This window comes from Sinocyclocheilus rhinocerous, unplaced genomic scaffold (genome assembly GCF_001515625.1).
Source record: "Sinocyclocheilus rhinocerous isolate Xijiao unplaced genomic scaffold, SAMN03320098_v1.1 scaffold538, whole genome shotgun sequence".
Classification (NCBI taxonomy): Eukaryota; Metazoa; Chordata; class Actinopteri; order Cypriniformes; family Cyprinidae; genus Sinocyclocheilus; species Sinocyclocheilus rhinocerous.
The window spans coordinates 673,176-698,878 of NW_015650838.1; the positions used below are offsets into that span (position 1 = coordinate 673,176).

At 36.7% G+C, this 25,703-nt stretch overlaps 1 protein-coding gene across 1 annotated transcript in view; it reads left to right on the top strand.

The window, feature by feature from the left end:
* Positions 1-9,971: 9,971 nt before the first annotated feature.
* LOC107712626 (CUB and sushi domain-containing protein 2-like) overlaps positions 9,972-25,703 on the top strand; it is a 290,171-nt gene continuing 274,439 nt past the window's right edge. The window contains exon 1 of the mRNA XM_016517947.1: positions 9,972-10,269. Within this exon, the coding sequence (XP_016373433.1) occupies positions 10,086-10,269 (184 nt within the window). The 5' untranslated portion in view covers positions 9,972-10,085. The remainder of the gene's footprint in view (positions 10,270-25,703) is intronic.

A 25,703-nucleotide genomic window follows, 5' to 3' on the forward strand; every position in this document is an offset into this window, starting at 1 on the left:
ACACACAACGATTCAAAATTGTTCACTCTTGTTTCTAATGATCTGATCAAACCAACTGTACAAAATATGAGCCAGTTCAGAGTGCACAAGTGGCACAGGTGACTGAATGATGATACGAACAATAGATGGAAACAATCTGAGAAGGAGAGGAGGAAGAGTACATGTAAGAAGTGGAGGAAGAGGATGGGGAGAGAAAGAGTAAGGTTTAGAGAATGTTTTCAAGGCTGGATCTGTCAGACCAGAGGGGTTTTTTCTCTTTGTCTAGCAAAAAAGACTACATTACTTGTTGGAGCCATTATTTATTTGTTAATTAGGTTATAGGAGTACTAAAATATTTTTTTGGTATATAAGGTTTATTTTTGTAGATACTTTTATTTTGATAGACAGTGAGAAGGCAGTGAAGTTAAAGATGGCCGCCTCTCACCTTTTTGTCAGAGAACAAAGAAGCACCCTACCAACCTACTAGGCATATAAGTTCTTTAAGGTTTTTTGCTTTGCTATTTTATTTGATTAATTTGATCTTGAGTTTGTATACTTTCAACCCTGCTCTAACCTTTGTATGGATTACTGGAATCTATTTTGGAATATTGTTTGTTTGATCCATCCATCCTGCCCTGCCTTCCTGCTACCTGCCTACCTTGCTCACGTCTTTCCATCCTGCTCATCTCATCCTTAAAAGGTACAACTTAAGTTTATTTAGATAGTCGTTTAAAGAGTGTCGGCGAAGTATGTTGGGGGCTGCTTAAAATTTGCCATTACATTACTTGAGATGTGGACAAAGTCCTCAGGCCGGACTCAAGCACAAAGACATGATGCTGAGACAGAATGAATCTCTCATTGACCCTGATTTTACAATTGCCCAACTTACAGTATTTGAGTGTACTGTAACATGCTATTCATTTAGAGTTTTATTTGACCTTTTTGGCCTTTGCAGTTGGACTGCAGTATTTTTGCAGTATCCAAGTGCTGAATATATACAAACATTCAGTACTATTCAATATTCAGCACAATACTATTATTGCAGTACATACAGTAGGCCTATACAATATATTCTCCTTAGTTGCAGTTACTATACTTTTTTACAGAATTGCAAAATTGTTTACTCAATACAATATACTTTTTTTTCTGTAATGTTCTGGATGCTGTGTTCTCTATTTTTCTCTGTAGTATCTAATGAATGCTCTGTAGTGTTTTCTTTATTGACTCGTGTGTGTGTGATCTGAGAGCACCGTTTGATTTTGAGTACAGGTGAAATGGTTTTGCAGTGATTGTTTGATTTTGATGGAAGAGTCAGAGGTTTCGTGAATTTAGTTTGAGTATTTGGATTTGTGTTTAAGGTTTTGAGAAAATGAGTGATGGTTTCAAAAAATGTGTTTTGGCAATTTAGAAAAACTGTAATATTATTTGGGGGCATTAAGTTAAAATGTAACAATGAAAAAAATAATCCTCAATAAAAGGATGAAATTCTTGAAACAGAAACCTTATTAAGCAGTTTGGTAAAATCTGTTATTATTATTATTTCTTTAATATAGTATTTCTTGATTATATACAGTGCCAAGATCAATATGTCTCTTAAAATATCAGATCATTTGACATTTTTATGACAAGATTGGTTCAGGTTGTGAAATATTATCTGCCCAAAAGTTTTGAATGAATGAATGCATTTTTACTTTTTAAAAATAAAAATATTTTTAGCTTGAATTTTTTTTTTAATAATTATATTATTAATAAACACTTGAATGTATTTAAGGTAAATAGAAGATGTCATACCTAGTTTTATTGGTTACATCACTTTTACTTGGTTATACCACATGACATTTTCAGAGTCATTACATTTTAACTATTCTAAATGGTGTACAAGTTTTTAAAACCAACAAGAATACAAATAGTACATTTTTTAAATATATTTTTTCTTTTCTGCATGGAGTATTCAACAGCAACAAGTGCCGATGCAGTTTGGAAAAACGTATACAATTGTTGTATTTCAGGGGCAACTCCTCATGGAGCCTGGAAGTTCCTTGATGTGTTTGGCAAAGCAAGGGAAAAGTGTGATGTAATATGAAAGAAGCAAAGTGAAGACGGTTTGATTACAGCGTGGAAAATCAAGAAGAAGATAAATTACCAAATGCGTATGAATATAGAACAGGAGAGTAAAATCAATGGCCAATGAGTAGAGCCAAGAAAATGCCAATATAACAGCAGGCAGAGACATTCAGATGCCTTGTTTGGAACTTGGACACAGTGACGTGTCTGAAGAAGCTGCTTTGCTTTGAACATAAATAAATGTGGGAACTGGGTTATTTTATTAAGTGTTATGCTAATAGCTACATCATATATTAAGCAGAAAATACACTGAAATAGATCAAAATTCTATGCTATCAATAATGCATTCTGAACCTGTTTCAAGAAAGAGCTGTCAAGAGGCTTCTTTGAATGTTCCTGATGCATTATGGAAAAAAAGGTATAAAAAATAAACAATTTGTATGACCGTTCATTAACAATCCATTTAGAGTATAAAGAAAAAGAAAAAAAAGAAACTACACTTTTCTTTTGAGTCTAATAAAAATTACATACCAAATCCAAGGGTGACCATCCATGAAGTTATGATATTAAACATTTAGGCACAATATAAAATCTGCCAACTAGAACTGAATATGCTAAATGTTTTATGCACATTATATCTTCATGTTGCCCTGTTAGGGTGATGCAAAATGAAGAGATGATAAAAGTATAGTGCAGTAAACAGTGAAGGTTTTTCAAAAGAGTACATATTTATGAGAACTGTGCCATAATGTTATGCAATTAGTACTTATGCACACTTTCACACACATCATCAAAAACTAGCTAGTTTCTGTTCAGTGTTTAAAGACTATATACTGAATAAATGGAAATAAGAACCAAACTGATCTGCAAATGAGAACTGCTCTGTTTATATTTACAATTGAATAATACATACATCTTTCTATCAGGTCATTCTGGACCTCTGTTTTGGAAGACAGAAAGCCGTCTCTGCAGGATTTTCGACTTTAAGTTTTGTCTGAAAAGGTTTGTGAGATAGTTTTTCTCCTAATTTACTGAAACTTTGCTAGTTTTGTTTCCGACTGTTCTGATCTATATGAAAAGGGAAATATGAGACAATATGAGCAGATCCAATTTAAACCCACGGGTAAGTAAAGTTATCAAAAGCTCCATCACTCTTTTTTTCATCTGTAAATAAATTTTGGGTGAGCTGTTAAACCCTTAATATGTTGGTTTCTATGTACAGATATATAGTGTATGGGCCACTAGGTCACTGAAGTTGTGGTATTCAAATATATATTTTCCATAGTGTTTTAATATGTATTTTACATGAAAGATTGTGTATGCCATTAAAGGAATAGTTCACTCACAAATGAAAATTTGTTGAAAATGTACTTACGCTCAGTCCATTTAAAATGTAAATGAGTTTGTTTCTATGTCGGAACAGATTTGGAGAAATTTTGCATTACATCACTTGCTCACCAACGGATCCTCTGCAGTGAATGGGTGCCGTCAGAATAAGAGTTCAAACAGCTGATAAAAACATAATATTCCACAAGTAATTCACAAGACTCCAGTCCATCAATTAACATATTGTGAAGTAAAAAGCTGCCTGTTTGTAAGAAACAGATCCTGATGTCCTCTCACATCAAAATCCACTGACATCTTTTTTTTTTACTGTTTTGGACTGTTTTCACTTTTCAAGACGTTAAGTTAAGTGGAAGACTGGAGTCTTGTGGATTATTGTGATGTTTGTATCAGCTGTTTGGACTGTCAATCTGACGGCAACCATTCACTGCAGAGGATCCACTGGTGAGCAAGTGATGCAATGCTACATTTCTCCAAATCTGTTCAGATGATGAAGAAATAAACTGATCTACATCCTGGTATAAAGAAGTACATTTTCAGCAAATTGCCAGTTTTGGGTGAACTTTTTCTTTAAGACAAAACAGCACAATAAACTATTTTTGTACAGTGCTATCAATAATCATTTCTGTTTTTGGCAGTATTTGTAGCTTAGCAACATCTTGACAATAATTTCAATATGGTAATGATATACTTCCTCATCTGCCTGCTGGTCAACACATAATTAAGAAGTTGAAAACTAGAACTTATTCAACTCTTTACTGAAAAGGTTCTCTTTAGATCTTTTTCTTATCTCTTCTCTTTTCTAGCACCTCAATTATATAATCCCTTTGCACTATAACTAAATAGCATAACAGCAGCCCAGAACCCGAAGCAGTTTCATTTCAGATTTTTCAACAGTATCGAAAATCTCATCCCTTCCGACCAAATAAATAATTTAAGACTGAGAAATTCAACAAGGACGATTGTCCAGTCCAAAATTATGCCTATATGATGAAATAATGGTTTCCCTGATAGCTCTAGATGAAACATCTAATTGCCCAAGAACAAGAAACCTGTGTAGCCTAGCAACAGCACAGCCTGCTTTTAAAGCACACTGTTCATGTAAATGCACATCGGGGCTGGTCACGAAGCAGAAAAGTTTCTTCAAACTCTTCAAGCAACATGTGGCACCACATTTATAGAGAAAAAAGGTTTCGAATAAACATAATAATAATAATCATAACAAGCATGACCTGTCCATTAAAAGTCCAAACAAATCACTGCTTGCTACAAATGTTCAATATACTATTTGGACTTGTATTAAACCTGACAGTTTAATTGGCCTCTTGTTCTTTGCTACCTACTGACATCTCAGTCTCTCTCTATGCTAAATTCTGTGCCATAGCGAATAATAAACGTCTTAATATGCCTCTCGCTTTAATCATACACAAACTCATTCAGACACCTGCAACTAATCATCCCTGAGGAGAAGTGATAAGGTCATGCAGTCATCAGATTATGTGTCCAGTGAAACCTCATCCCACATTCACTGCATTTACAAAACCATTGTACACTACAAAAATACTGTCATTTTAAAGACATTTAAATTTTTACACATTAATTGGTTAATGGTAAGTTTCCCTATTTCCCTATTACATTTAAGGTGATTTTACAGTAAAATATTATTAAATGTACAGTTTGTGGAATTGTAAAAGAACAGGTCATCTTATAATTTATAGTGAAAAACTGTAAACTGACATTCACATAATTCTCTGTTTGACAGGTCACGTGTTTCATATATATATATATGAATGCTAAATGCATAAATTATTATTAATTATTATTAAATTATGTATATGTATATGTATGTATATATATATATATATATATAGCTCATTTTGTTTAATTCATGTTAAATTTCCTTCAGCTGGTGGAAGAACTTCAGGATTTTCTTTTCTTTTTGTAAAAAAAAAAAAAACGTGTAAATGGTCAAATTTGGGGTCTACCTCAGGCACAGGGAACCACAGGAAACAGTTGGCCGGCAGTGACCACGGGCCATGACCCGTTCCCGTATAGAACTGGGCATTTTGTAGTGGAAGCCTTCCACTGCTGTTCCAAGTCTGTATCACGTCCATATCTTCTGGCATTGACATGTCTGTGATCCCAAACACAGAGGACGCACTTAGTAAACAAAGAGAGAAACGGAATGAACAATGAGAGACAGGACTAATGTAAGTAAATCATCTTCACCAGTGCCTGGACCCGTGGCCTTTGTCTGTGCGACAGTGGCATCCTTGTGGTATATATGGCATTTGGCATTGTCAAGAGGGCCAGCTGCATTCTGCACGCCCCCAGTACCACTGCCAGCCCGGGTCTGTGCCATGTGGGCACCATCTGCACTCCTGCCCAACTCCACGTCTCCACCTTAGGAAGAACAGGTGACAGGATTAATACAGGAGGATCGTGAATACTAGGCAAATCCAAATGCCATTTTCAAAGCCATATGCCACATTAAGAAAGGAAAATCACCAAATAAAAATGTACATATGAAGTACTATGTCAACATCAATGCCTCTTTAAATGCTTTAGTGAAGGTTAGCATACATAATAAATGGATCAAAATAAATCAAAACTGAATTGGTCCCCAAAGGCTAATTAATTGTGTTAAACTGATGCACAATCTTAAGATTTTTTTATATAAATACACTAACAATCTGCACGTACCCTTTGGCCTTTAAGATGCAGAAACATTGACACAAGTAAAGGGAGAATAAGAGATGGCAGGAGAGAGAGGAAAGAAAAACATGAAGATTGCAAATCGATTGTGTTTAGACCGCTATTACAAACGGATTCCATTACCAAGAGGAAATGGATATATTGATTTAGGCCAATGCTCTCTTCTTTGTTTTTTTTTTATTTTCAAAATAATGAGTGACTTTTTGGGTTTGAGGAGCTCCTTTTGTGCCCCGAGGAGAGAGTTGACTGAGCACCACCCATAGCATTTCTTACAAACAAAAACAACACTTTCCCTCTGAGCTAATGCAAGTCGTACATCAGTGCCATGCAGTGTCACTACCAAAGACTCCCAAACCGACAAGACGGCATGAGGTTGATTGTTATCGCTATGGAACCCTTACCTTAAATGGTGTTTCCATAATTGCTATACTGGAATAAACTACCGAGACACAATATACCAATATAAGTATGTCTGTTTTTGTCTGTAAGATGAAAACTACTCGTACTGAAAAACTTGTCATTTTGCAATATATTTAACTCACAGCTGCACAGTACAATAAGTTGGAATGGAGGTTGATATGACTCTGGTGGTATCCACTCATTATTCAGTCACTGCATTTCCCCCCAACACGCACACATACGTTAAGTAATGAACAGCTGCAGTGTGGTGCTTCATGTGTGTTGTGGGCATGTAAATGCAAAGGTCTGAGTGTTTATGAGTGTGAATTTGTGTATTCTGTGACTCTTTCTAGATGTTATATTTTTACACCAGTAGGTGGCAACATGTATGTACGAGCTGACATTGAGTATGTAACTTTTTTCAGAATATTAGCATGATTGCGAATGTCTTATTGATTTATAAAACAGCTAAGTAAACAATAAGTTAAAATTTTGAGCTACATTTTAGTTTTTACTTTTTGCCAATTCTGCAATTTCCAAATTAATCCACAGCATAACTGTTTTGCGTGTCCAAGCAATACAGTGGTGCTTTTATAACTGAATAAATCAGTATTTTGAATGAATCAGTTTAATGAATGATTCAATGACAAAATGAATCAGCCGTTTGAATGAATTGTTTGAATTGACTTGTTAAGACTTGCCACCACCAACTGTTGGTTTTAGTTTCATATTTAAAGTATCTCTTTTTTCAGTTTAAGGGAAAATATTGCCTCGAAGGAGTTAAGTTAATTTCTGTCACTACTGTGAACTAACCACTGCACAGATATGAAAAGCTTCGGGAGTCATTGGTCCATTACAGGACAAACTAGTCAGCACCAGCACAAAAACACACTTTGGAAAATATCATCTAATTGTCATTATTGACAAAATCTAAAAAAAAATAGCTATTTTTGTCGGCATAAAACTGGCAATATTGCGTCTAGATGTAACTTACTCAATATTAACTTATTGTTTCCAGTTGCCAATGTCACACAATAATGCTTGCCTTCTTGTTCATCAGTAATTTATCAGAAACAGCCCAAGCTGTCCTTGCTAGCTCTAACGTGCTGTTTTTGAATTAACGTGATTAAGTAGATCAGATCACCCAACCAGAACAGCAAGTTTACATCTATCCATCAATTTGCCTCTGTATACTTTTCTTAGTTAAAATTACACTTTTTGAAACCGTTATATACATATCTTTGAATTTTAGTTCATTTCAAATCTGCTTAAATTGAAATTTGTTGCATCCTGCTTGTTACTACAATTCAAATGTTAAGACTTGCCACCACCAACTGTTGGTTTTAGTTTCATATTTAAAGTATCTCTTTTTTCAGTTTAAGGGAAAATATTGCCTCGAAGGAGTTAAGTTAATTTCTGTCACTACTGTGAACTAACCACTGCACAGATATGAAAAGCTTCGGGAGTCATTGGTCCATTACAGGACAAACTAGTCAGCACCAGCACAAAAACACACTTTGGAAAATATCATCTAATTGTCATTATTGACAAAATCTAAAAAAAAATAGCTATTTTTGTCGGCATAAAACTGGCAATATTGCGTCTAGATGTAACTTACTCAATATTAACTTATTGTTTCCAGTTGCCAATGTCACACAATAATGCTTGCCTTCTTGTTCATCAGTAATTTATCAGAAACAGCCCAAGCTGTCCTTGCTAGCTCTAACGTGCTGTTTTTGAATTAACGTGATTAAGTAGATCAGATCACCCAACCAGAACAGCAAGTTTACATCTATCCATCAATTTGCCTCTGTATACTTTTCTTAGTTAAAATTACACTTTTTGAAACCGTTATATACATATCTTTGAATTTTAGTTCATTTCAAATCTGCTTAAATTGAAATTTGTTGCATCCTGCTTGTTACTACAATTCAAATTCATTTAAAATGTAGGAGCTGAGCTGGAAACTAAATGACCATGAGAGCATTAATGAAAACATATTAGGTTTTGGATTTAAGCTTGAATTAAAGTTTAGTATTAATAGACACGGTGGAGGAGTGTGGTGTGGACATTAAGCAATGTCAATATCACGATTACCTTTAAATGTGCGATATTTAGGTATTATCTGCTCATCTGCCATTTGGAACTGTGCAAACACGGGTAGATGGGAATGTTGTTCTTCCAGTATAACTTTTTCTCTGCATGCACTTCCTGTTTCTGGGGAACTATGTTGGTCAATGAAACCCTGGGCTGTTTGGGCTTCTATCTTTGGGGCTGTTTTAGCCGAGACTCTTGTATGTTCTTTTTGATTTAGTTTTTGAGCCCTCTGTGGTTTGCCACCATGCAATTGGATGTTTGGTTTTCCTTTTAAGACAGTTGCTTTATAGCACCATTAAACGCAGAGTATTGTTAGTGCTTATCGCTGTTAGTCGATAGCTGCATTACGGAGCCTGTTCTCTGTCCTAGTTCCTAGTCTAGTCTTGAGATTGCCTGTTATCTGATTATCTGCCTGTCTTGGATTTTTCTCTCATCTTGACTATCGCCTGTTTGTGGATTACCCGTTTGCCTTGCCCTTTGGATTACGTTCACCATAGATTGAGCCACGCCTGTTTACCTAACTGCTCTTTTGTCTTGCCCTCGATATAACTGTGTGCCTTTGTCTGACCCTAGCCTGTTTCATGACCATGTCTTTAAATAAAGCTTTGCAGATGGATCTGTACGCTTCACGCTCTGATTACTCTGATTAAGCGTACAGATCCATCTGCAAAGCTTTATTTAAACATCTTAAAAGACACTTTGTTGGTCCTAACTAGGCTACATACCATCACATACCATCACTGTTGATATTTCACCTTATGGTGAAATTTCACATTATGCTTGTTGCTCGGTAAATTGTGTTTCTTTCATTGCATATTAAGCAGTACGTTTGTCTTTCAATTTTAGGCCTATTAAATTAAATTACATTAAATTGTTATATTATAAATTTTAATCATATAATGCATTCTTACAATCATAGATTTTATTGTTTATGTTGTTTGCACACTTTTGCAAAGGCTAGAGAGAGAGAGATGCTGTAAACTCGTACTGCAATCTCGCTCTTCATTTCATATGCTTAAGTCTTGAAACAGTGAGCCCCGAGGTGGAAATCCCTTAACGATTATTTTCACGCCTGGAAATTATTTAGACAGTGATGAAGGCTGTAAACTTCTACGAGTGGGCGGTGACAGCGAGTGTATCCTAACGCTCCTTATAGTGACTCGTTGGGAGAAAGACAGAAACGTGGATTTTCAGCGTTGTATTAATTGGAAATTAAACTTAAACGCGCGCGTGGGGCGAGTGTACGGGCATATGCCGCATCATGCGTTTGAGCTTGAAGACACCATACAGTTCACCTTATCAGCTCTTCAGGTTTTAGGAGAGAACGCGTCTATTAGAATCCGCTCACCCCGCGGCTCGCTTGAGATGGTTCAGTCCAGCTGCGAGGGTCCAGTCTTCATGCACTGGGATTTTTCTCAGCGCCGACACCAAGTGAATCTTTCTTTTAAAACCATCTGATAACCGTGCCTGCCAAAAAAAAGCCCACCATGCGCGCCTCTTTGAATCTTGACAGAACGGGACTCGTGAGGACAGAGTGCAGATGTACATATAACGGGACGAGGAAACTGGATGGTATAAGGATTTTTGCGCTAATGAAGGTGGGAGTACAGGCGCATCACTGGAGCGGGGTGCTGTTCTTCTATATGGGGCTGCTGGCTGCATCGGTTAAGGGTGAGTTTCCCGTTATGCTGCATGTGGTCCTGTTGCCGTGAGCGCGACCCTCTTGGAGGCTACATATGTGACCCTTTTACTCCTGACATGTGGATGGAGTGCTGTCATTGTCAATTCTGTGGCAATGGCATGTAATGTTGGGTCGTGCGTTTTATTGGTACGGATCTACCAGGCATCAATGGATATAAGCAGAAGACTCGCTAGAGATACATACCAGTCAATTACATGAAGAGGTCGTACATAAAGTAGCCAAGTGTGTCATTTATTTGTGCGTGAATGTCTTTCAATGCAAAACAGCCTTGTGTACTTTTCATAGTGCATTTGGTGTTATTTCTTGCCAACCTTGGTCTGCCCCATGTAGGCATAATATGTTGCATTATGCTTTGAATAACACCTCAGAGCAATATGTTGGATTTTTGATGGGTGCGCAAGAAGTGGTGTTTTGGTTTTAAGGCAAAATGGGTTAATGGATAAACATGTAGACGAACCATTTCCGAAAAATTGTGTGTGTGTGTGTGTGTGTGTGTGTGGGGGTGTGGGGGGGGGGGGCGCAAGATTTCGTGAGTGTGGGAGCCAAGAGTGAATGAGTGAGTTTGGGAGGAAGGGGGGCGTATGTGGAGGCTGGAGAGAAAAGGGGGTTTCATGCCAACAAAACAAGTCTTTGACTCTGCGCTATTTTCAACATTTATTTGACCATAATAGGGATATGCTTCCTCCGTCCAGTTCATCAGCCAAGTCATTATCTTAGGAATCATTAGCCTATTTGTTGCGTTTCTTGAAATTGTAGCATTTCCAACCAATATCCATCCATCATTTACCTTGAAGGGAATTTGCAGTAAGAGTGCTGATGGTTTTAAGCCCAAATTTAGCTAAAAACAAGTGTCAAGATATATACACTGAAAGGATTTATAGTTTCCCTTTTAACGCCGTGACTGTCGTTCTATCATCTCATTTTCTCTTCCACGTAAGCGAAGATAACAAAAAGTCACACAGGTTTGGAACAGCATGAGGCTAAATTGACGACAGATCATTTTTATACATTATTTTTGATTGAACTATCCCTTTAATTCAGCAGCATATTGAGCAGTGTCGCGCTACTGAGATTCAAGTCTTGTTTTCCTCAGAGTTGATGATAGTTAGGACATGATGATAAAAGTGGTAAAAGAATCCACAAAGCCGGTCGACATTTTATGTTTACACATAATATGGTGTCTAATCAGTGCTATCAAGAGCAGAATGTACTGCGTTTATGACCGATTCCGGAAAGCGTTCGCCAAGCCGTCAAGCAGTTTCCCTCTTTTTCCATTGAGCGGCACTAAAGCTTCAGAATAGCTACGCTTACACATAGCCGGCAGTGGAGTCTCTCATGCTTCATTAATAAACCGAGTTTATCTTGGAAGCCTTTTAGAGTTTTCGTGTTAGAGCATAAGCTATGACTGGTGAAATAAAACTGACTTTTTTTCTAGCTGGAAGGATATGCAAATTTAATGCCTCTTCAGCTACTGGGGCATGACTGAACTCATCATGTAAAAAAAGAGGGCATACAATAAAGTGCACGAAATGTTTTTAAATGTAAATAGTTTTAACCGGAAAAATGTACAATACGAACTGTTTTGGTTAAGTGACCATGTAGTCTACAGTAAAAATGACAATATTTCTGAAAATATGCATTCCATTTTACTGTAAAATCTGTTTTGGAATATGGAGTGTGTGTGTTTGTGTGTGTGTGTGTGTGTGTGTGTGTGTGTGTGTGTAAAATTTAATATTTATAGTAAAATATTGTGAACCAGATGATACGTATAAATCTCCTTATAAACTTATAACCATCACATTTATTTGGGTTTTATTTAAAAAGTTAGTTTATTCTTATTTTTGTTTGAACATGAAGTTGTTTGTTTCTTTTTATGCGGTTCATTTAATGTTTATAATGTTATATGCAGCAGTTCCGACAGTCCCAGATGGCAGTTATTTTCTTAGATTTTTATAGTGACCTTGTAGTCTTCATCTTTTCAAAAGTAAAATATTTGAACTTAAAGAAATATATATTATAAAATAATCCCATTAATTTGTTTCTGTCATATACTGTAGTGTGAAAGAAGTTATTTGGTTAATCATGTGCTCTTGCTCAGCATCAGAAGTCACTTCTCTGGAGACATTGAAGTGAAGATGATATTATTTTTTCATATTTTAGCCAAACAATATCACTAACAACTAATCATCATGGTTGTTTGGCTCAATCCCATTTTCCTTGCCCAGAATCTTTAATAGTCGATGACACTTGACTTCATAAAGTGGTCAAAGTCACGAAACCAATGCATTTACATGATGCAACTTGGTGTAAGGCTCTACTGAACACGAAAATTTGTAAGCATGCAGAGAAATCTTTTCATCATGTTGGAGGGAGCTTGCCACATGTATTCAGTTTTGGCCAGTCCCTTTGGTTGTTTGAGCATACACAATTTTTTAACTTTTGAGAATATTTATTTAGAAAATGTCAAGCTCCCTTGAAACCCAAGCAGAGATTGTGCACTCTTGTTTTGAAACAAGGTCCAGTGCTATGTAAGCATGATACATTTGTCAGCTGACCAGTAACAGATGTTTAAAGGAGACTTGAAGGAATCGCTTAGAGCAGCTTATGGGTGCTGGTGTTCTCTGACACTTCAGCACCACGGACAGCTCCCCTCCAGCTCTGCTCATTGCTACTGGTTGCCTTCACAGATGACTCAAAGTCTGCCTTAGCAAACAAAGACTTGTTAGACATATTTTGTGCAAAGTAACACTGAGAACAAAGTAACACTAAATGTTTGTCTGAATGTAACCGTCGGCTTCTGATTTGACTTTTAGAGTCTGCAATCCAATTAGGACCACGGACAGCTCCCATCGGAGCATTTAGCACAGCTGTACACCGCACAAGCTGGTTCTCTCAAAAGGGGACAACTCTAACACTCAAATGGTGTTATGTGTCATAGAAACCTCCTTCACTATAATATTCTGTCACTTTCATACTTGCTAACATTTGTTTTACTCATGTCATTGCTTATTCATCTCTTCATTCCTCTCCATCCTCTTTTTATAGCACAAGCAGGCATTATAACCTGTTCCAAGAAAATTAAATCCTGCCAATCTGTTTGCTTAGACTTTAAAGGTAAAGACTGCTAAACAGGTCTGTTGTTTGCATGCATCTCCCAAAGGGCTGAAGGATGCCTTTGGCAAGAAATGAGATTATTTGTTTACACAGCTACCTGTACATTAATAGTACACCAAAAGTTTCCCTCATTTGAATGCACTACAGTTAACATCAGATACATGTGTGACTTTATGGACATCATATTAAATGGATATTTCTGCACTAATAATTTTGCAATTTACTTGCCCTCATGTCGTTCCAAACCTGTATGACTTACTTGCTTTATTCTGCAGAACACAAAATGTGTTTTGGTCATACAATATAAGTCAATGGCGTCCAAAACAACACTGGACTTTGAATTTCATTGTACAAAAAAAAAAAAAACTTTCCAGTTTCAAAATATCTTTCACAGAAGAAAGGAAGTCGTACAAGTTTGGAATGATATGGGGATTAATAAATAATGGCAGAATTTCATTTTTTGGCAAATTATCCTTTTAAAGTAGAAGACAACAGTTAAATTTATTATTACACAGGGTTTACTGGGCATACATAGAAATGCTTTTGATGAAGCTGAGATTAAAGAACAGTACAGGCAGTTCTGCACACAAACACAGACACAATATGTAACACAAAACGGTGAAAAAAACTATATAAAGTGTACAAAAAGAATGGAATGTGAAACTTTCTATATGTAAAATGGCAAAAATGGTTGACTTCATTGTCTTTGTAGCTGTTCTATGTTCTTTGTCTTGTTTGAGTATAATGATTGTGAAATACATGCATATGCTTTCAGATAAATTTACATAGATATGGAAATGCAATTATTATGGCTCAAGAGGTTTTCAGCTTGGATCTGTGAAATGCATGTAGGCTTCCATTATGGTACAAAGCTAAGACCCGGGTTAAAACACAAACCAAAGAAAATATGTACCTGACAGAGCTGAAACTGGCATTACGGCAGGCATGGAGGGAATTTTGTATGTAAATGTTTTTAGTTGTATTCAGCTGTAAGATTGTCTTTTTTCTATTAGAGTATACTTTGAAGTATATTGGGTTTTTGGACAAAGAGTGATTCAAGGTCAAACATGAATTGGAGCATATTGTGACAAATGGGCCTATTATTTTAAAGTTTTTGTTGGATTTTCTGTGTGATGGTGGCTGAAAGAACACAAAAGTAATGTCCATACTGTTCAGAAGTTTGGGGTCAGTAAGATTTTTATTTTTTTATTTATTTTAAAAAGAGTAATTGAATGAAGATGTTTATAATTTTACAAAATAATTCTATTTCAAATAAATGCTGTTCTTTCAACCTTTCTATTCATCAAATAATCCTTTGGTTTCTAAAAAAAATTTAAAAAAATAAGCAGCACAACTGATTGATACACTGATAACGATAAGAAAAATGTCTTTTGAGCACCAAATCAGCATATTAGATCACATTACATTTTAAAATAATTGTATATTTCACAATATTACTCTTATTATTGTATTTTTGTTCAAATAAATGCAGCCCTGGTTAGAATAAGAGACTTTAAAAAACATGAAAAAACTTACTGACCTTTTGAATTGTAATGTAAATTGTACGGTGAAAATTATACAGTAGTTTACTAATGTAAAGTTCATACATTCTGCCCAGATTTTTTTACAATGGATTCTCTCTGAAACAGTTAAGTGTAACGGTTAAGGTTCTCTGACAAAAAACTATGATAGAACTGATAGTATAGCAGTCCATTTGCTTTTTCATTGCGAATATAAACGTGTAGGTCTCCTCCTGCCGTCCAGTGGCCGCTATCTCTTGTAGATTGACAACGGAGATTTCTTTTGCCTTGCTGCCTGTCACTTCCAGGTCCTCTTCAGAACTTTGATGTAGTGTTTTCTTATCTTTTATCTGCAGTGATTAGATAACACAGTTAATCCTTTTACGTCTCCTCCACCCGAAACTGCTTTGTTTTTCCTCTCTGCTCCCTCTCTTTCTCTCCATTTTTCAGTGGCTTTTTTATGCTTTTGTGCCCTACCATCCTCCGTTCCTCTTTGGCACAATGCATCACAGTCAAAGGACTGCAATTTGATTTTATTTGGCAGTGCTCCACCGAGGGGTGCCATTAGTTACTGCAGACTACCTCCAGCTTTTCTCCTGATATAGAATGTAATATTCACCCCGTCTTTTATGCGTTATACAATCAAGTGGCGAGTTAAATGGATTGATGCCAAAATATAAGGAGGGACATGGACTAATAAAGAGCAGGGAATTAGTGCAGGTCAGAAAACAAGAGTGAGGTAATAGGCAGTAGGTACAGGTGTTTAGAGACACAGACCTGAGTGAGGCGGACAGCCGTCAGGTCGCAGTGTACCGGCTGCTGCAGCCTGTTATCCGCTCTAATCCGTGTCAGTGCGGCGCCGATGTCACTGCAAACACACCTGTCAGCCATTGCTTGTACCATGTCTGGGAGGAAAATTCTGTGATACGCTGGAAAAGGAATTTGGGGCTTTATTTGGTTTCCAACATATTATTATGGGTTTTTAGCCAAATTAATGCCCCAAAAGTTGTATTTATGTCAACAATTCAGTGTAGCAGTTCAGAAAGACAGTGGCAAAAACATACTTCTTAAAGGGATAGTTCACCCCAAAATGAAATTAAAATGAAATTCTGTCATTACTCATTCTCCACTTGTTCCAAACCTGTATGAATTCATTTCTTCTGTTCAACACAAAAAGAAGATATTTTGAAGAATGTTGGTTTCCAAACAGTTGATGGAATTCTTTTTTTTTTTTCCCTACCATCCTCCGTTCCTCTTTGGCACAATGCATCACAGTCAAAGGACTGCAATTTGATTTTATTTGGCAGTGCTCCACCGAGGGGTGCCATTAGTTACTGCAGACTACCTCCAGCTTTTCTCCTGATATAGAATGTAATATTCACCCCGTCTTTTATGCGTTATACAATCAAGTGGCGAGTTAAATGGATTGATGCCAAAATATAAGGAGGGACATGGACTAATAAAGAGCAGGGAATTAGTGCAGGTCAGAAAACAAGAGTGAGGTAATAGGCAGTAGGTACGGGTGTTTAGAGACACAGACCTGAGTGAGGCGGACAGCCGTCAGGTCGCAGTGTACCGGCTGCTGCAGCCCGTTATCCGCTCTAATCCGTGTCAGTGCGGCGCCGATGTCACTGCAAACACACCTGTCAGCCATTGCTTGTACCATGTCTGGGAGGAAAATTCTGTGATACGCTGGAAAAGGAATTTGGGGCTTTATTTGGTTTCCAACATATTATTATGGGTTTTTAGCCAAATTAATGCCCCAAAAGTTGTATTTATGTCAACAATTCAGTGTAGCAGTTCAGAAAGACAGTGGCAAAAACATACTTCTTAAAGGGATAGTTCACCCCAAAATGAAATTAAAATGAAATTCTGTCATTACTCATTCTCCACTTGTTCCAAACCTGTATGAATTCATTTCTTCTGTTCAACACAAAAATAAGATATTTTGAAGAATGTTGGTTTCCAAACAGTTGATGGAATTCTTTTTTTTTTTTTTATTCATACTAAAGTCAATGGCTGCCGTAAACTGTTTGGTCACCAACATTCTTCAAAATATCTTCTTTTGTATTCAACAGAAGAAAGAGACTCATATTGGTTTGGAACAACGTGAGGGAGAATAAATGATGACAGAATTTTCATTTCTGGGTGAACTGTGCCTTTAAGGTGTGATCACATTTACAATTGCTCTGTGAAATTTTGCAGACGAATTTCATTCATTCCAATAAGAATTAATGTGATTAGGAGTTTCATGTGAGGGCGAGAATGCAGATTTTGCAAATGTGACCACGACTTTAAAAGGATAGTGAAAAATTCTTCACCATTTACTCATTTTCATGTTGTTCTAAACCTGTATGATTTTTATTTATTTTTTTCTGTGAAACATAAAAATATATTTTGAAGAATGTTGGTAACCAAACAGTTTCGGTTCCAATTTACTTCCATTGTATGGACATACTTGTATGCAAACATTTTTCAAAATATGTTTTGCTTTTCTTTTTTTTCTGTGTGTGTGTGTGTGTGTTCCACAGAAGAAAGAAAGTTAACAGGTTTACAACAACTAGAGGGTGAGTAAATGATGACAAAATCTTCATTTTTGGGTGGACTATCCCTTTAAAGGTATACAGACTGAGTTTACATTCAGGAAGTGATGTCACACAGACTTCGGAGTGCATATTCACTTTAAGCGAATTTAAGTTCAAGGGACAATTGGAAAAAATCATTAAACTATAAGCACGAGTCATTATCCTCTCCCATACGAGACAATCGATAGCATTCTGTATATGATCATTTTAATTCTCTAGTACCTTAATTATTCTATTACCAAAACAGCATTGATCCAGTGACACATGGATGGCAAACAAAGCTGGATTTTATTTTATTTAATTTTATTTAATTTTATAAAATAAAATAAAATACATTAAACTGGATCCTCCATCAATCCTGCTGGTATTTTGTCAGCCCCTCTTGACCTATGAATCTCTCCAATCAGTCTGATCCCACATTTATTAAAATATAATAGTTGAATAGAATAGTTCTCTCAGAGAAAGAAGAATATTTATTTATTTATTCATTCATTCATTCATTCATTGTAAACATACATTGAATGTATTGTACTTTAACCTCCATCAATCCCGTTGTTATTGTTTTGGGTCTCTCTGGACTGCAGTCCCCTAGAACCATCTTAACTTTTCAGTCCATTAATTACATCCTTGAAGAGGAGGGACGGATTTATCAGAATGGCGATCAGTGAGAGGGCGACAGAGTTCTTCATTAAAAGTCTATGTCTTTCTCACCCGTGTCTTAGCCGTTGGCATGGGGACACCTTCATACTGCCTCAGCACAATAAACAAACAGGGCCACATTCATTCCCTGTTCATCCTCTCATTCAGACCTACATAAAAGGAACTGTAGGATTATTTAAAGAGAATCTAAACAAATTTGTTTGCAGACACAACTTCAATCATGGAGAAAATAAATACAATGCTTAGCTATGCGGTTTTAAGCTCTGAAAAAGAAACAGCATGTGTTACTTGGTAATTCCTCAATGGTTTGGCCCTCAGTCGTTGCTCACTGTGTGCTAGAAGGTGGAGGCAGAGAGATTAACCGCACAACGCTATGATGGCTGGAGCCGACTGAAGCCAGTTTCATTGAAGACCCATGTTAGATCTGAACACTGGGCCATTGTGGCTCCGTAATGGGGCTGAAAGTGCACTAAATTCTGCCTGAAATACACTCCTTGTGTGTGCTCTCTGCTCAGTCAGGAACATCTCTTTGAAACGCTGAGCTATTGAGGCCACCCGGTCCATTTTAAAGCGTTCTTTGCTCATAGCAAAGTAACAAAACACTAACCTGTAATATTCATAATGTAATGAATATCTAAGTCACTTTAACATGCAGGTCGACATCATTTTTAGCTCCAGGCTGAATTAAAACATCAACCTCATGCAAACACAACAGCATATCTTAGTAGTCACTATAGACACTATGAATGTATATTTAATGTGAACCTAGTGCAGAGGTGTTTGAGCTGATGCATATAATAATAAAGACTTTAATAGAAGTGAATACTCACAATTAAGCGTGGTTTTTTTTGTTTGTTTTTTTGTAACTGTGATGAACTTTACAACAGCCTTTTCACACTGCGTTTGACCCTAGATCTTCTTAAAGCAATATTTCTCATTCAGTACAAGTTTAGTTTAGTTTAGTTTAGAGCTTTAGTAATCCCCTTGGGGCAGTTAGTTCAGACTGTCGTGGTGCTTCACATGTACAATCAACACTTAAACACACATACACATACAAGTTAAGCCTAGTTCAGACTACATGACTTGCTATCTGTCTTGAAGTCGTTGTGGTGTTCACACTACGTGACACTACATAAATGATCCGCAACAGGGGGTCACACACTACACGAGCTGGCAACAACTCTGTCACCCAACGACTCCACACGGTCCCCAAACCACGTTTTGTCATGAAAACACATGCGAGAAGTGGAACGGGAATGATGCGAAACAAGTGAAAGTTTATTAGAAAATGGACATTGGAAAGAAATTAGTGCTGTAAGCTATGCATGATGCATGATGATCTGTTCTGAAAAAGTTTGCTCCATTTCTTCTGTCCAAACTTTTCTCGAAGCCATGTTGCTGCTGTTGTTTTTCTTCCGCTGACCTCAACCCATGCCTTGCTCTCTCATTGGCTGTAGCTCGTTGAGACACCTGACACCATGTGATGTCGAGTCGGTCCAGATATTTATCATGCTAGATATTTGAATCCTGTAGTGTGAACTTGGCATTACGCATTTGACTACATCAAATGCATTTGTGGCATAATGTTGATAAACACAGCTCTGCTGTTTCCTTTTATTTAAAAAAAAAAAAAATCATGGTTGCAGTGAGGCATTTACAATGGAAATAAATTGGGCCAATTTTTGAGAATTTACACGCATAAATGTGAAGCTTACATTTCTTTTAAAGCACTTACATTTAGTTTTCTGTTAAAATGTGTGTATCATTTGAGCTGTCTTATCCTTTTTATTGTCATGTTATGATTGTAGGAATTATTAACTTTAAACAGAAAAAAGTTAGTAAGTGATTTTTTTTAATCATGTTTACACACAGTTTTGGAAATGCTTTTGAGTGTTTTAATGTTTGCTGATTGGTGCAATTTACGTCTATTGTAAGTATCTCAATGCAAGCCAGATTTTTGCTTGTTTTAAAGACAGAGAGAATTTACACGCATAAATGTGAAGCTTACATTTCTTTTAAAGCACTTACATTTAGTTTTCTGTTAAAATGTGTGTATCATTTGAGCTGTCTTATCCTTTTTATTGTCATGTTATAATTGTAGGAATTATTAACTTTAAACAGAAAAAAGTTAGTAAGTGATTTTTTTTAATCATGTTTACACACAGTTTTGGAAATGCTTTTGAGTATTTTAATGTTTGCTGATTGGTGCAATTTACGTCTATTGTAAGTATCTCAATGCAAGCCAGATTTTTGCTTGTTTTAAAGACAGAGAGGGACAAGTCGAAATTAATATTTGAGGAAAACAACATTATGCCACAACGGGTTTGATTCCTGCAAAATGCATGAACTTATAAAATGTGTCCTTTGATTTCGATGGAAGTTGATTCTGTAGGTCGATTAATATGGCAACATTTCCTCAGATCAACAAGCAAGCTGTGTGCTTGTACTTAAATGTTTATTAACCTGATATTTATGCGAATGTTAAAACATCATAGAGCCAAATCATTTAAATCTACATGCACCTGGAAGTGTCATGCTGACTCCAGCTGTTTCTATTGTCTGTTGACCCAATGAAAAAAAACAAATATATTACCTCCTTAAAGTAGAGCTAATTTTCTCCTCTTTCCACAGCATTTGTCTTTGTATTAATGTTCTCCGCAATCACATTGCGCAAACATTAGCATAATGTATGGTTTTACCCAGGAAAGCTGAGGATGCCAATTTCCATTGTAATGGCGGGCATTCTTCGGTTAATGCAGATATGATGAGCCTGCAGCCAATGCTTTGACACATTAGAAGGCAGCTGGTTGCACATAGAGAGATTTGTGGGACTAAGGTTGTTTTTCCTCTTGTGCTGGTGTATTTGAAATCCCCATTCACATCTGCCTTGTTGGTATGGTGTAACTGAACTCAGGCCCTAATGACATTTTCCACTGGTCCTTGAAAAAAGGAAATATGATCCATTTGAAGTGCTTATGAAAACGGGTGAGTCAGACCTATTTGTCTCTTAGGTGCCCAATTTACAGCAGAGCTATGGCAGCAAAGCTAAAGGGAATGCATTTCTAGAGATTGTAAAGATTATCTGCTATGGTTGGCGAGGCATTAGCCTCATTTAACTCTGTCAGAAGTGGGAGGTTTCACCTTGATGTGTTTGCTACATGTCTCATCTCAGTTTGGGGTATATATAAATTATACCCCAAAAAAAGACAGGTGGACTGATTAAATTAATACTAACCCAATTCACAATGCACGGCATGTTTCAAAGCACATGCTAATAAGCAGTAATCATGCCGTAAGCAGGACATATACTATTTACCTTGCGCTTCCTTTATATATTATTTCACAGAATCTAAATCACTTAATCCTTTTATAAAAATGACTTATTTGTGGAGTTGGGAATCAAGATCCTTTTCTTATTCAAAACAGTTTATGTTTTAAAACAAAATCCTGGAACCAAATTAACTTCATGGGTTTTGTTAAGCTTTCTTATTCAGACTTGTCATTTATACACTGAATCAATTAACCATAAAAAGAAAAACAAAACAATCCAGGAATTATGAATACTTCTATGGTTAAAGTTTTGCTCATGAATGTTAATTAAGTCACACTAAAGTTGCTTCCTACAATTAAAATGCAATCAGTCAAGACGTCACCACTTCATGCATTCATACATGCTTCATGCTTCGATATTTTGACTCTTGTCAGCCATTTTTTCTTCAAAACTGTTCAAATTAAACCATACACCAGCAAACTGAATTTTAATTCAGTAGCATTTTTATGTCTTGTTTTGAGGTAGCATTTAACTTCTATTCTAGAGCCTATTTAAAAAAAAAAATCTAATGACATTTAATAGATAGAAACGTATAGTTAAAATAATGAAGATAATCTGTCCATCCATCAGTCTCTGGTAAAGATCTAATACTCCAATCCAGTCCACATCAAGCTGGTCTGCTGCAATCTGGAGATAATAAAGCAGATGTACTGAGTTTAAAGAAAAAGCTGGAAACAGGATAATGGCAAAAGAGAGCATAAATGAACAGAAAACATGTTATCTGCTTTAGTGCAGATAACAGGCATAAGTAATGTAATTTCTCATTATGAATCTTAAGATATTGTCAAACAATGTCCCGCAGAGACATACACTAATTCCAGGGTATGTTCTAAAGCTGCGCTTTAGCATCAAATTCCGATGTCATATGTATTCATACACATATCTAAAGCTTTATGGAATAATCTGTCAACGAAACCAGATTTTTCTGCCAGTAACACAGACTGCTGTTATCTCAGTGTGAATGTCATGAGTTCTGTTCCAAAACCTGGAGCCTCACAAGTGATGTCATATATAGTATATTAGATATAAATGGCATTCCTCATACACAGGACACTTGTCTCATTATTTATTTATTTCTTAATAGTATTTAAAATCCTCTTGCTTTCGCCCAGCCCTTTCCCACTCCCCTTCCTTCCTAAGATCTCTGATTGCCGGCATTCTGATGGATTGCTGTCCTGCCGTAGTACGGCACGGCAGCGATCGATTTATCAAAGTGTCATGCCGAGGCGCTGCAGCCCCGTAGCAGCGGCGGCAAAACAAACATTGGTTGACTCTGGAGGTGGTCTCTGCAGTCGTGCTAAACAAGGTCAAATGTCTCTCTCCTTCACTTCACTCCACCAATATTTTGGGAAAACACTAAACAGATGCAACCCAGTATAAGACCGAAGACTCAGGGATCTCAGAGAGTTTAAATATGTGCCTCAGCCAGAATGTTTGGAGAAATAACCGCGAAAACACATGATGTTGTGACTGCGTGAGGCTCTTTTGTAAAAAATCAATAAAGCGTCATGGATGAAATACTACTGTGTGGAGCTTTTTTGAGCCTTAGAGATTTATGCAGCACTGTATTAATGCAGGTCAACTCGATTCACTTGTTACTTTCATAATGCATTTGTAAATCTATGCTCAAGGAAAAGAAATTACCTGCTGCTGTGAGTGTGGGGGTTATCCTTCATTAAGAGGTTACATAATGCATTTCCTTTTTCTTTTCAGCTGGATACATTCAAATTAACACTTTATTCAAAACACTTAAAACGTGAGGAACCTGGAGATGGATTCAAGAAGAGATTCTACGGAAAAAAATCCTATGATAAAATCCTTATTTGGGATTAATAATCCTAATTTAAGTAAAATTTGAATTCTATTTTTTAAGAGCAGTCTTTAAAAAGTTAAGTTGAAGAAGACAAGAACATACAGTGGGTATAGAAAAGAATCACCCCCTTGAAAATAAACATATTTTGTTGCTTTGCAGCCTGAAATGAAGACAGATTCCATTTTATCCAGCTGTATTTACTCACTTATAACATCCAAGTGAAACATATAACACTAACATGTCAGAAATAAATAAATAAATAAAACCGAATCACTTGTTGGAGTTGGAAAAAGGATCACCCCCTCCTAAAAATGACTTGTAAACTCAATCAGGTTTAGCCAATCACCTTAATATCACACAAAGCCATTTGACTTTCAACTGTGATCAGATGTGGTCATTTTTATTAGCTCGGCATGAAAAGAGCTTTCCTGGAGCATTTCAGTCCTTGATAGTGCAGCTGAAGCAAACAATCAACTATGGGTGGCAAGGCACTGTCAAAAGATCTCCAGGATAAAGTTGTGGACCGGCACAAGTCAGGAGATGGATACAAAACAATTCAAAGGCTTTATCAATTCCTAGAAGCACAGTGAAGTCTATTATTAAGAAGTGGGAGGTATTTGATACAACACAGACCCTCCCTGGATCAGGATGTGTCTCCAAACTGGATGAAAGAGCCGGAGGAAACTGGTCAGCGACTAGAGCACTTGCATGGGAAAAAATGGATGGGGCAAAATAGCATCAAATTCTTGAGGAAAATCTGCTGCCCTCTGCAGTTGTCAATGGGAAGAAGGTTTACCTTCCAACATGTCAATAACCCAAAGCACACAGCAAAACTAAGGGGTTAAGATCAAGCAGAGCAAATGCCTTTGACTTGATTTGAGACATTCTACCTCATCCTTTGTCCAACAATGTCCTCTTTCTTCCAGTCAGGCCAGGATTTGCAGTTGTGAGTAGAAGAGTCACTCACATGAACTATGTGTATGCAATGTAGGCTACTGTTTATGTACCTTAAAAAAACTATGATAATTTATTTTTACATTAGATTATTGCATACAGAATTCATGGACAAGCACATTTTAGGATACCGGACAAAACATTTTTACAGTAGGCTAAATGAAGGCATTTCATTTATTTTGAATAATCACTCAAATTATTAGATTATTAGGCTGCACGGAAACTTGCATTTACAGGTGTGTCAGTAGGTGGCGAAAGTGACCGTCTTTATGAGGGAGTCACTGAATCAACCGATTTTTTCTGAACTGATTCATTCTGTAATGAATCATGTATCTTTAGGCTTGTTCGAGATGCATCGGCGCAACGCAGACCGATCGGTGTATGACATCAAAGTATCGCGAGAGCAATTCAATAGTTTAAAGAGTCGTCTGCTCTCCAATCACTCTCGCGGTACTTTGATGTCATACGCCGATCGGTCTGCGCAGTGCTGATGCATCTCGAACAAGCCTTTTGTGAGTGAGCAAGTGGATCTTTCACAACCAATTTGTCAAAAAACGCTGATTCATTTAGCTACAGAACAAATGTACTCGGGCTTCACAACAGATGCAGGGAGAAAACGCTGTTATGTGTTCAAAACCGTGTAATACTGATTTGAAGGCCAGAAATGGGTGAATGTGTCTCATTTATACTCCCATCCATCTCAGTCTTTGTTCATTTAAGATGAACAGCAATGTTGAATTTGTCCACATTTTGTTCTTGTTGGATAGAGTCTCTTATTTTGTGCTGAATGAATCTCCTCATTTTTGTCAGCATTCCACTCAGTGGTCTGAAATGACCCGGGTTTCATTCTTAATATTGTAGTGCTTCACAGAGAAGACTTGTGGCTGTAAAACCCCACAGCGTCATAAAGGAGTCTGTATCCAGAGGTCAAGTGTTTTTCTCAATGGTTCATGCTGGCCCAGCCTCACATGAACATTCCCTTGGGATTGAGTGCAAAAATTATGGATTTTTTTTCCTGCCATTGCACATTCCAGCTTTTAGAAATATGTTCACAGTTCCAAGTTTTATGATAATCTGGTGTGGTTAGAACAATCTTAATCAACAATCTTAAGATCTTAATTAATCTTAAAGAGTAACAAACATCATATGAATCAAATGAATCCCAGCACTCTGTGCTTAGCATCTTATTTTGTGACACTTTCTAGCCTAAATAATTCATATCAAGAGTACTTTTATCACAGACACCATGCATTTTAAACACAGAAAGATGTCTTCCAAATCCTAATCAGTCTGTTCTATTATCATTTGGAAAACTGCACTGAATATGGCCACTGGCCAAAGGCGGATTATTTGAATGGCACTCAGCTGTTTTCCAGCTGTTTGAGAAACTCTTATTTTTTTTTTAAAAGCACCTCAGGTTTTTCCT